We start from the raw sequence: 11798 nt of genomic DNA, 5'->3' as shown, positions 1-11798 counted from the left end.
CACCACCACCTCCCGGCTTAAATTTACTTTTTTGTTTTCACACCTGGGGTCATTCTGTTTTCAAATAGTTTGCTCTTCCTTCCTTCCTTCCTTCCTTCCTTCCTTCCTTCCTTCCTTCCTTCCTTCCTTCCTTCCTCCTTCCTTCCTTTCTTTCTATTTAGTAGTATGATTGGACGTACTTCCATGTTCTTGGATATTTCTACAACTTTTGCTTGGAATGCTGTTTCATAGGTCATAATACAGTGCTGGTGTATAGCTCACTTGTAGAGTACTTGCCAAGCATTAGCATGTCAGACCCTTGGTTCAATCCCCAGTGAGTTCAAGAACACACACGAAAAGAGAGCAGGAACAAATAATGTGTTCACCTCCAAGCTCTCTTTTTAGATATAAGGTTGTTTTAACATTTTACTAGAAAAAGCAGGTAGATTTTTGTAAAAAGAGCAGAGCCAGAGGGGTGAGTGCACAGTTGCACTATTTTCTTAGGTTTGGATAATGTAGCTCCAGATAGACCTTGTGTGAATATCAGTAACAGGGTAGATCAGCTTCCAGCTCTGCTTGTCTTGTCTTGCTGCTGCCCTAGAAATTCAGCCTTGTGCCATTCCAGTCCTCCACATATTGCACCAACACCAGGTGCAGTTCTATAGATATGGCCTGTTCTGGACCTTGGTTCCCTTTCAGCTACAACTTGTCTTCTGCTCATGCAGAGCTGCTGAGGTGGAGGGGTCTCGGGCAACCTGGACAGGGCTCTGTGCTAAGAGTCTATATTGCTTCTGGACTCCCAAACCCTAGCTTGACATAATCTGTGCTTTCTCCCTTTGTTTAGACCTGGGGCTGGGAGCACTCAAGGTACCTAAAGAGACTGATGAAGGAGGCAGGGCCACTGGGAGTACAAGGAAAGGCAAGCGGCAGCACAGTTCCCCTCAGAACCCGCTCCTGGACTGCAGCCTGTGTGGGAAGGTGTTCAGCAGCGCCAGTTCCTTGAGCAAGCACTACCTGACGCACAGCCAGGAGAGGAAACACGTGTGCAAAGTCTGCAGCAAGGCCTTCAAGCGCCAGGACCACCTGTATGTCAAGAGTCTGGTTAGGAGAAGGGCAGGGGGCATGCACCTGTCTTTCCCTTATGCTCTTATCCACCCATCCTGTCCTGCCCTTTGTTGAGCTCCCACCTCTGTGGTACCCAGATATGTGTTCCCTGTCCTCTGGTATGGATTCTGTTTTCTTCACACTGCTATTGTCTGGGGCAGGTCTCTTTACTGAGCCCCCAAATTTATACCAGTGAGGAAATCCCTGCCTCTATTTGCAGACATGACTCTTGTGGTTTATAAGTGTGATCAATTACCAGGCATGATGGCACACTGGGGAGGTGGAGTAGGAAAGCAAGAGTCCAAGGGCAACCTCAACTTCATATATACCAAGTTTGCGGTCCCCCTGTACTATATGAGAAAAAAAAATAGTCAAATGAGTTTGGCTAACTTGGTAAAGAGATGCCCCAAGTCCCTGGCAGGTGTTTGAGGACTCTCGCTCTGCAACCCCTGAGAATTTTCTATAAAAAAAAAAAAAAGCCCGCATAAAAGCTTAAGAGTGACCATATGTGTGGGGGTTGGGGGGTAGTGGTACACACCTTTAATTCCAGCACTTGTGAGCCAGAGGAAGGCAGACCTCTGTGAGTTTGAGGCCAGCCTGGTCTACAGATTGAGTTCTAGTACAGCTAGAGTGACACAGAGAAACCCTGTCTTGAAAAAAACAGAAAAAAAAGAAAAGAAAGCTTAGAGCAATGCCCCCTTGTAGTTAATGTCTTGAGAATAACAAGTTTTTGCTATGAGGTTTGAGAGTGGGAGGGGATGATGCCAAGCTAAGGTTCTGGGTGGAGGAAGGGGCTTTCTCTTCACCCTCTGGTTCAGCCTCATTTCAGACAAAGGAGGTAGCTTTCTCCTGGACCTAGTGTTTAGATCTTCTGAGTCTTCTCCTCACAAGACCATGGATGTTCTTTGTAGAAAGTCATTAAAATGTCCCAGCCATATAACACTGGAATTTTCCAAAAACTAGACTGTCATGCCAGGCGATGGTGGCGCACGCCTTTAATCCCAGCACTCGGGAGGCAGAGGCAGGGAGATCTCTGTGAGTTCGAGACCAGCCTGGTCTACAGAGCTAGTTCCAGGACAGGCTCCAAAGCCACAGAGAAACCATGTCTTGAAAATCAAAAAAAAAAAAAAAAAAACAAAAAAAACAAAACTAGACTGTCAGGACCCTGAGGGTAAGAGCTCATTGTTGGCCTTCTCATTGTCCACAAAGACAGGAGTAGACACGACACACATTGATGCACATTTACACTTGCACAGTTATTGACATACTGGCTTTTTGGCTCTAGGAAGGTTTTATTGACTATTGGTAAGCTGATTTCTTGGCTGGAGTTGATGTGAGGGGGGCATTTCAGGAAGCTGTCCCCATTGACAGACTTGTGGTAGTTCCAGACTGGCATCTCCTCAAATGTATTCTGCAGAGCTCTGCTTCTCAGGAATGTTGGTGGAACTATATGAAAGCAAAGGTTAGGGCTGGAGAGATGGCTCAGAGGTTAAGAGCACTGACTGCTCTTCCAGAGGTCCTAAGTTCAATTCCCAGCAACCACATGGTGGCTCACAGCCATCTGTAGTGAGATCTGGTGCCCTTTTCTGGCCAGCAAGCATACAGATAGACAGAACACTGTATACATAATAAATAAATAACTAAATCTTAAGAAAGAAAAGAAAGCAAAGGTTAAACCTACCTCCAACCCTGCATGCTTTGTGAACCTCCAAAGAGTAAAGTGAGGGGGGTGGTAGATGCTTTAACACATCCCAGCTGTGCCTGGGTCCCCAGAGTTCACCTTTAGAGAACTGCTGTCCCTTGTGATCCCACTTTGGGGAAACCTGATCTGGCTCTTGTGGGATTTATTTTTCCCCCAGTGTTTCTTAGTGATGAGGGCAGGGAAGTGAATCCCTCCCAGTTGGTTAGACAGTGTAAGGGGCCCAAACAGTTCCTGTATCAGTGTTTGGGGCCTGCGTGGTGACCTCCCTTCCATGTCTCACTACAGGACCGGGCACATGCTCACCCACCAGAAGACCAAGCCCTTTGTGTGCATCGAGCAGGGATGCAGCAAAAGCTACTGTGACTACCGCTCCCTGCGCCGCCACTATGAGGTTCAGCACGGAGTTTGCATCCTGAAGGAGGCCCCACCAGAAGAAGAGGGCTATGGGGACCCTACCCACAACCATGATGTGGCCAACCAGCCTCCACCCAGTGGTCTGAGGTCCCTGGGGCCCCCAGAAGCTAGGTCCCCTGGCTCTGTCTTGCCCAACCGAGACCTCCTTCGCTGTATTGTAAGCAGCATCGTCCACCAGAAGATTCCCTCTCCTGGCCCAGCAGTGGGGCCTTCTGACACCGAAGCAAGGAGCTCAGCCTGTGCCTGCCCCACTTCACTGGGGTCATCATCCTGTACACCAGCCAGTGCCCCAGTGGCCTCAGGAACCCTGGGCTCTGAGGTTCCTGAGGAAACTCATCCTCCACGGAAGGAACCTGCCACTGAAGTGTTCACAGCTGTTCAGTCAAGGGTGTCTGAGAACGGTGCCCCTGACCCGTCAGAGTCAGAGTTGGAGTCAGAGTCTCCACGGCTTCAACGACCATCCTCCCTGGAGGGCTGGCCAGAGAGCAGCTCCCTGCCAGCCTGCCTGCCTCTCTTCCGAGGCCACTCAGTTCCCTCAGGATCCCAGCCATCCAGCCACAATTTCCAATGGCTCAGGAACCTGCCTGGCTGTCCCAAGAACAAAGGCAGCAATGTGTTTATGGTTCACAAGCCTCCTACAGTGCCTTCCCGGGAGGGCTCTGAGGGTGGCCCTGGGCCCAGCAGCATCCCCACTACAGTGGAGCCTTCACCCAGTCTGGGCACCAGCCAGGAGGAGTTGCTACCATTACCTCCTGCACTCCTGAAGGCACCTGGTGAGACTTCCAGTGATGTTCGACAGGCAGCTGGGGAAGATGATGGCTGGGCTCCCAAGAAGAGCAAATCTGACTGTGAATCATTCCCATGGCAGAGCCCCACAGAGCTTGGGCTCCAAGACACACAGAACCCAGGTGGACTCCCTTCAGATGCCACACCCCTCTTCCGGCAGCTGTTTATGAAGTCCCAGGAGTCTCTGGTAAGCCATGAGCAGATGCAGGTGCTCCAGATGATTGCCAAGTCCCAGAGGATCTTCTCCCACACCCAGGTGGCCACAGCCTCAGCCCAGAGACCGGGACCCGAGAGCAAGCAGTCAGCACTGAAGCCATTGCAGGGGCCATGGCCACCACAGGCCCTGCCACCAGTACCCACTGTGGACTCTTTCCAGATAGGCCCTGGGCACTCAGAACCAGAGGGATCCCCAGTCCGCAGGAGGAAAACCATGCCTGCAGTGTCCAGAGAAACATCTCCTGGTGGCCCTAGGCGAGACACAAAAGGAGGACCCAAAGTGGCCTCTGCACCACCATCCCTCACAGGGCCAGTTCTGCACCCCTCCCGGAATCCAGACAGCTCGTCTCTGGCCAAAGGGACCTTGGATCTGGGGGACATTCTCCCCAGTGCAGGCTCACGGCAGTCCCAGTTAGGTGGAGATGAGCCAGCTGGAACTCAGCTGGTTGGGAAACAGGGGCAAGGGGAGAATGCCCTGGCTTCAGGGGCCATGAGAGGTGAGAAGGGTCCAGCCTGCCCCCGAGGTGGAGGCTACAGGCTCTTTTCAGGCCACCCCAGGGCCCAGAGATTCTCCAGTTTCCGAAAGGAGAAAGTAAAGATGGATGTGTGCTGTGCAGCTTCTCCCAGCCAGGTGGCCATGGCCTCCTTTGCATCAGCTGGGCCTCTGGCAGATCCTCCCCGAGACATGAAGTCCAAGCTGACAATCTTCAACAGAATCCAGGTATTTGTACCCCTCTGTCATGGTCTGTGTTGTGGCAGGGCTTTGTGTATGTCCTTGCATGTATAGCATTGGTTAACTGTCCAGGAACTTCCCCCACAGCAGTGAGTCCTTAGATGTGATTTTTTTTTTCAGGAAAAGCACTGATCATTGTTGTTCACTGAGCTCTCTTCCCTGCTTTCCTTTGCCTCCTACTTCTTCCTAGATTTGCCTCCTTCAACTCTTGAGAGGAGATCAAGGTACAGGCCTCCTCCCTTAACTGTTAACTTCATGTGATGGCTGTGCCTTCCATATGCATACAGAACCTGAGTCCTTTGTGACCAAGTGCTTTGGGTACTTAGCTACTCCTCTTAGTGAGAGCAGCATCTTTCCCACCATCTCACAGCTACTACTATGTAAACATTTACATCTTTGTTAGCCAAATGTTGTTAGCCAAATGTTGTTTGGAATTTTATGCTTTAGCAGATTTTGGTTTAGTTGTTAGTTGCAGGTTCTGGCACAACTATTACTTTTGGCTGGAACACTTCACTCAGAAGATACTCTGCATGCCTTAGCTAGCACCCCAGTCTTTTTTTTTAATTAATTATTTTATTTATTTATACAGTATCCTGCCTGTAGGCCAGAAGAGGGCACCAGATCTCATTATAGGTGGTTGTGAGCCACCATGTGGTTGCTGGGAATTGAACTCAGGACCTCTGGAAGAGCAGTCAGCGCTCTTAACCGCTGAGCCATCTCTCTCCAGCCCCTAGCACCCTAGTCTTTTAGTCCCTTTACCATTATCCTTTCAGCCCTAGGCACTCACAAATCTGTCTTCATGGCTTAACTGCTCTGGGCATTTTATATCAGTAGAGTCACACATTGTGTGGTGGTTTGTATCTACCATTGTCTGCTCACATCACATGATCAAGGTCCATCCATGTGCCAGCATCTCTCAGTGCTTCGTTTTCTTTTGTAGAAATTAAAAGCACCAGGTGGTGGTAGCACACGCCTTTAATCCCAGCACTCAGGAGGCAGAGGCAGGCAGATCTTTGTGAGTTGAGGCCAACAAGAGCTAGTTCCAGGAGAGGCTCCAAAGCTACAGAGAAACCCTGTCTCGAAAAAACAACAACAAAAAAAAAAAAGAAAAAGAAGAAAAGAAATTAAAAGCAATTTTTAAATACATTTATTTAGAGTAAGGGCATCAATATGTAGTATTACCTTGCTATGTAGACCAGGCTGGCCTTGAACTCATAGAGCTCAGCCTACCTCTGCCTCCTGAGTGCTGGGATTTTAAAGACCTGTGTCACCACACTTGGCACATTGTGTGTGGAGGGATCATGAGCATGCCACAGAGCTCACGTGGAAGTCAGGGGACAGCTTGTGGAAGCTCGTTTTCTCCTTCTACCATGTAGGTTGCAAAGATTAAACTCAGATCATCAAACTTGGCAGTAACCCTCTACTCCCTGAGCTATCTTACTACCCTCCTCCATTCCTTTTTCCGACTGAGCAATAATAGTCCAGTGGATAGACAAGTCAGATTTTTTTCATTTTTTTATTGATATTTATTGAGCTCTACATTTTTCTCTGCTCCCCTCCCTGTCTCTCCCTCCCCCCTTCAGCCCTCCCCCAAGGTCCCCATGCTCCCAGGTTACTCAGGAGATCTTGTCTTTTTCTATTTTCTACTTCCCATGCAGATTAACTGTATGTAAGTCTCTCTTAGTGTCCGCATTGTTGTTTTAAGTTCTCTGGGATTGTGGTTTGTAGGCTGGCTTTCTTTGCTTTATGTTTAAAAACCACCTATGAATGAGTACATGTATTTCTGTGTCTGGGTTACCTCACTCAAAATAATGTTTTCTAGCTCCATCCATTTTCCTACAAAATTCAAGCTGTCTTTATTTTTTTTCTGCTATGTAGTACTCCATTGTGTAAATGTACCACATTTTCCTTATCCATTCTTCAGTTGAGGGGCATTTAGGTTGTTTCCAGGTTCTGGCTATGACAAACAAAGCTGCTATGAACATAACTGAGCACATGTCCTTGTGGTACAATTGAGCATCCTTTGGATATATACCCAAAAGTGGTATTACTGGGTCTTGAGGAAGGTTGTTTCCTAATTTTCTGAGAAATCGCCACACTGACATCCAAAGGGGTTGTACCAGCTTGCATTCCCACCAGCAATGCAGAAATGTTTCCTTTTCCCCACAACCTCTCCTGTATAAGTTGTCATCAGCGTTTTTGATCTTGGCCATTCTTTCAGGTGTAAGATGGAATCTCAGAGTTGTTTTGATTTGCATTTCTCAGAAGACTAAGGATGTTGAACATTTCCTTAAGTTTTTTTTTTTTTTTTTTAGAGTTGTTTTGATTTGCATTTCTCAGAAGACTAAGGATGTTGAACATTTCCTTAAGTTGTCTTTTTTTTTTTTTTTGGTTTTTTTCGAGACAGAGTTTCTCTGTGGTTTTGGAGCCTGTCCTGGAACTAGCTCTTGTAGACCAGGCTGGTCACAAACTCACAGAGATCTGCCTGCCTCTGCCTCCCGAGTGCTGGGATTAAAGGCGTGCACCACCACCGCCCGGCTTTTTCCTTAAGTGTCTTTCAGCCATTTTTGGATTCCTCTGTTGAGAGTTCTCTATTTAGGTCTGTACTCCATTTTGTTTTATTGGATTATGTGATCTTTCGGTGTCCAATTTCTTGAGTTCTTTGTATATTTTGGAGATCAGACCTCTGTCTGATGTGGGGTTAGTGAAGATCTTTGCCCATTCTGTAGGCTGTCGTTTTGTCTTGTTGACCGTGGCCTTTGCTTTATAGAAGCTTTTCAGTTTCAACAGGTCCCATTTATTAATTGTTTCTCTCAGTGTCTGCTGCTGAGGTTCTATTTAGGAAGTGGTCTCCTGTGCCAATGCGTTCAAGTGTATTTCCCACTTTCTCTTCTATAAGGTTCAGTGTGGCTGGCTTTATGTTGAGGTCTTTGATCCATTTGGACTTGAGTTTTGTGCATGGTGATAGATATGGGTCTATTTTCATTGTTCTACATGTTGATATCCAGTTATGCCAGCACCACTTGTTAAATAGGCTTTCTTTTTGCCATTTAATATTTTTTGCTTCCTTGTCAAAGATCAGGTGTTCAAAGACGTGTGGATCGATATCCGGGTCTTCTATTTGGTTCTATTGGTCTTCCTGTTTGTTCTTATGCCAATACCAGGCTGTTTTCAGTACTGTAGCTCTGTAGTAGAGTTTGAAGTCAGGGATTGTGATGCTTCCCAAAGTTCTTTTATTGTACAGGATTGTTTTGACTATCCTAGATTTTTTTGCTTTTCCATATGAAGTTGAGTACCTTTCTTGACAAGTCAGATTTTATTTGGTCAGTCATCAGTGGACTACTTTCACTCTTTGGCTCTTGTGAGTTGCCAGGAAGGCTGTGTACAGCTTTTGTATGGGTTCATGTTCTCGTTTTTCTTGGGTAGTCTCTAGGACTGGAATGATCAGATCCTACAGAGTCTCTGCTCAGTGTCTAAGTAGTGGCCAGACTGCTTTCTAGGGAGCAGCCCTGTTTTCCAGCACCTCTGCCATGCACAAGTGCCCTGGCTTCTCCATGCTCTAGGGTGTACTGTAGTGTCTACCTGTGCTGCCACTATCAAGCCCTGGCACTTCTAGAGTTAACATCCTCCTGTGTGTTTATAGGCCACTTGTGAACTGTTATCTTCCTAACTTGCAAAGATATATATGTATGTATATATATATATATATATTCTGTATGTGCATCAGACATGTAACTTGCAAGTGCTTTCTCCCCTTATGTAGGTGTCTTTATATCTTTTGTGTGAATAGTTGTGAGGTCAAAACTTTCAGTTTTAATGAATCCAGTGTGTGTTTGTTGGGTTTTCTGCTTTGCTTTGGTGTCAAACCCAAGACACCATTGCCCAATCACCATCATGCAGGCTTCCCCAACACAATCTTCCTTGTTCTCTTGTCTGGGCTCTGCTGGCTCAGATATCCTCTCATCTCCAGGGTGGAAACATCTACAGGCTTCCCCATCCAGTGAAGGAAGAGAGCTTGACAGGCGGATGGTAAGTTCAGAAGCCCTCATGACCCACCATGGCACTACCCCTGGCAAGTCCTCTGGCTTCTTTGTACTGTCTTGGGTGAAGGAACCAGATGCCTCCAGCTCTGCAGAGGACGCTTCAGCCCTTGGAAAGTCGAATATGGTCTTACATTTTTATTGTTTAGATGAGTTGTCTGTGGATTGGTGTCACATACAAGAAACAAAACAAAAAACTAAAAAGCAAAAACAACAAAAGCAGCAGTCAGTTCTAGAGTCTCATTCTTCCATTCTTCCCCCCACCTTTTCTACCCACAGCCATCAGCCAAATGGGGGTCCCACAGACTGGATGGAGTCAAAGAGTACTTTTGTGTGCAAGAATTGCAGCCAGATGTTTTACACTGAAAAAGGGCTGAGCAGCCACATGTGTTTCCACAGTGACCAGTGGCCATCACCTCGGGGGAAGCAGGAGCAGCAGGTGAAGGGACAAGCTGTGGCTTCTGTGGAACAGGGTTGGACAGACTTTGGTGAATGGAGGAAGGAACAATGTCATCCATCTCAGGTGTAAGGCAGCATTCTGGCAGGGATGATGGGGGTGACCTGAGTGTCAGGACCATCTGTGCAGGCCCTTGCACCAGCCTCCAGTCCTTTCTGTGTCATCAGGAGCAGTTTCTTCTCCCTGGCTGCCCTTTCTCTTAAAGCTGCCAACTCTCTGTGCTCAGGTATTTGACACTGTTTTTCACGGAGGCCTGATGGGTATAGAGGCCCCCCAGGATCCACAGCCAGAACATGGCCTAGGTAGGTGCTTCTCCAGCTGTTGTTTCCTACCTTCTGTGGAAGTTCTGGGGAAAACCCCAAACCAGAAGCACTCTTCTGAGTTCTTACTCTAGAAGTCTTGGTTTGCACCCACAGTAAACACTGGTTGAGCTCACATCAGGCCTAATGCTGTGAGTGCTAGCAACATCAATGACCGTGACAGGCCAGGCCCTGACCCCAGACAGCAGTGACTCAGAGTTTGCAGGACTGGAATATGGGGGAAGAAGGAACTGAGGAAAGCTGAGGGGACTGGCAGGGAGGAAGGAGCAAGAGATGATGTGAGGGGTCACTGTGATGGGTTTCGGAAACTCATCTCTTTACTACTGGACCCTGAACTGAAGTTCCCATGGCAGTGCTAGGCTACTGTTGGCTCATAAGAGCCACTGGCATCTGGGAGAATACATTTTTATTTTGTCACACCAAAATAATACTACGTCTCTGGCTCCCACTCTTCTTTTTCTTTTTATACATATTTTTGTTTTCTGCCTCCTGCTTGCTAAGATTAAAGGCATGCACCAATATACCCTGTATCTGGCCCTCACTCTTGTAATGCTTGTCACTTGAACACTGCACTTATCCTCATGCATCCCTGTGTGAATATGAGGAGGCTCTGGGCTCAGGATGTCGCCGTACTCAGTATATTAGTCAGCTCTGGTTCAGGTGGGGTTGGGCTGTGAACAGAAAGTTCTGCTCATCCTTCTGTGCTAAGGCCTGGGTATGGCCATGACAGACATAAGTATCCTGCTTCCCTCTGTCACCATGACTAGCCCCATTTTTCCTGCCCCTGAACAAGCTGAAGAATGATTTTGTACAGCAGGTAGCCTCTGGTGACACCTGTGATTCTATCCTTTCTTCTCCAGGGACAAGAGAAAGATGGGGAAGAAAGAGACAGCAAGGAGAGCAGCCAGTACAGAAAGCGGAAGAAGCGGCCCCAGCCTAAGGCCCTGTTTGTCCCTCCTGCACCCTCTGCCCTTGGAGAGCCAGGCCCAGGAGGGTGCCACCAGAGCTGCCTACGCTCTCCTGTGTTCCTGGTTGACCATCTCCTGAAGGGCTTGTTTCAGTGTTCTCCTTACACACCACCGCCCATGCTCAGCCCCATTCGTGAGGGCTCTGGGCTGTACTTCAACACCCTGTGCTCCACATCCCGGGCTGGGCCCCATCTCATCAGCCCTATGTTTGGTGAGTGAGGCCAGACCATGATTCTGACCCAGGCTAGATGCACCTCCTATGACCCATAATCACTTCATCTTGTACTGTCTGGTCCAGCCAATTTTTCCAGTCTTGTATGTGCTTGCTCTGGGGACTCAGTACAGGAACACAAGACCACACTTGGACCAGAACCTTCTAGATTTTTTTTTGTTTGTTTGTTTGTTTGTTTGTTTTTCAAGACAGGGTTTCTCTGTGGCTTTGGAGCCTGTTCTGGAACTAGCTCTGTAGACCAGGCTGGTCTCGAACTCACAGAGATCCGCCTGCCTCTGCCTCCCAAGTGCTGGGATTAAAGGCATGCGCCACCATCGCCCGGCTTAGATGTTTTTTTTAAACAGCCAGAAAGAACACATAGATGCCATTTAGCTTAATCACCCTTCTGTTCGTTTTCATAACCACTGTATGAAGACAGAGGCACATACTGTGCACTCCTGCCGTGCAGATCAGTCATTTCAAGCTTATGATTTGAAGCTGCTCTCAGGGTTCTGAGCCTCCCTGGCACTATCTTTAGAGGGCTTTACCACCCCAGAAGCCTGTACCCCTGGCAGCTATGCCACCCTACCAGCTCTCATCTCCATAGTCCTATGCACCACCTCCCAGCCTCAGGAAGCCACCATCTACTTCCCATCCTATAGTCTTGCCTATGCCAGGTATTTCATATAAATGACACCATTCACTGGGTAGCCTTTTATGTTTCATCCGTTTTACTTAGTCTGATGTTTTCAAGGTCCAGCAGGGGGTAGCATATGTTAGACCTTTTCTTTTATTGGTGAGTAATAGTCTACTGGATGGCTAGACCACACTTTTTTTTAACATCTAATTTTTTTTTATTGAGAAAAGG

The 11798-nt window shown here is 47.7% G+C and overlaps 1 protein-coding gene across 2 annotated transcripts in view; it reads left to right on the top strand.

Moving 5' to 3' along the window:
- Positions 1–11798, top strand: part of Znf541 (zinc finger protein 541) — a 28934-nt gene that overhangs the window by 4136 nt on the left and 13000 nt on the right. Inside the window, exons 2-8 of one of the 2 annotated variants that reach the window (XM_005361068.2) lie at positions 824–1064; positions 3071–4922; positions 8905–8963; positions 9254–9437; positions 9979–10049; positions 10359–10416; positions 10573–10930. In XM_005361068.2, coding sequence (XP_005361125.1) covers positions 824–1064; positions 3071–4922; positions 8905–8963; positions 9254–9437; positions 9979–10049; positions 10359–10416; positions 10573–10930 — 2823 coding nt within the window. The remainder of the gene's footprint in view (positions 1–823; positions 1065–3070; positions 4923–8904; positions 8964–9253; positions 9438–9978; positions 10050–10358; positions 10417–10572; positions 10931–11798) is intronic. The other variant, XM_005361069.3, reaches the window with a different exon arrangement.

Source organism: Microtus ochrogaster, linkage group LG4 (genome assembly GCF_000317375.1).
Source record: "Microtus ochrogaster isolate Prairie Vole_2 linkage group LG4, MicOch1.0, whole genome shotgun sequence".
NCBI classification, from domain to species: domain Eukaryota; kingdom Metazoa; phylum Chordata; class Mammalia; order Rodentia; family Cricetidae; genus Microtus; species Microtus ochrogaster.
This window is presented reverse-complemented; position numbering and strand designations above follow the sequence as displayed.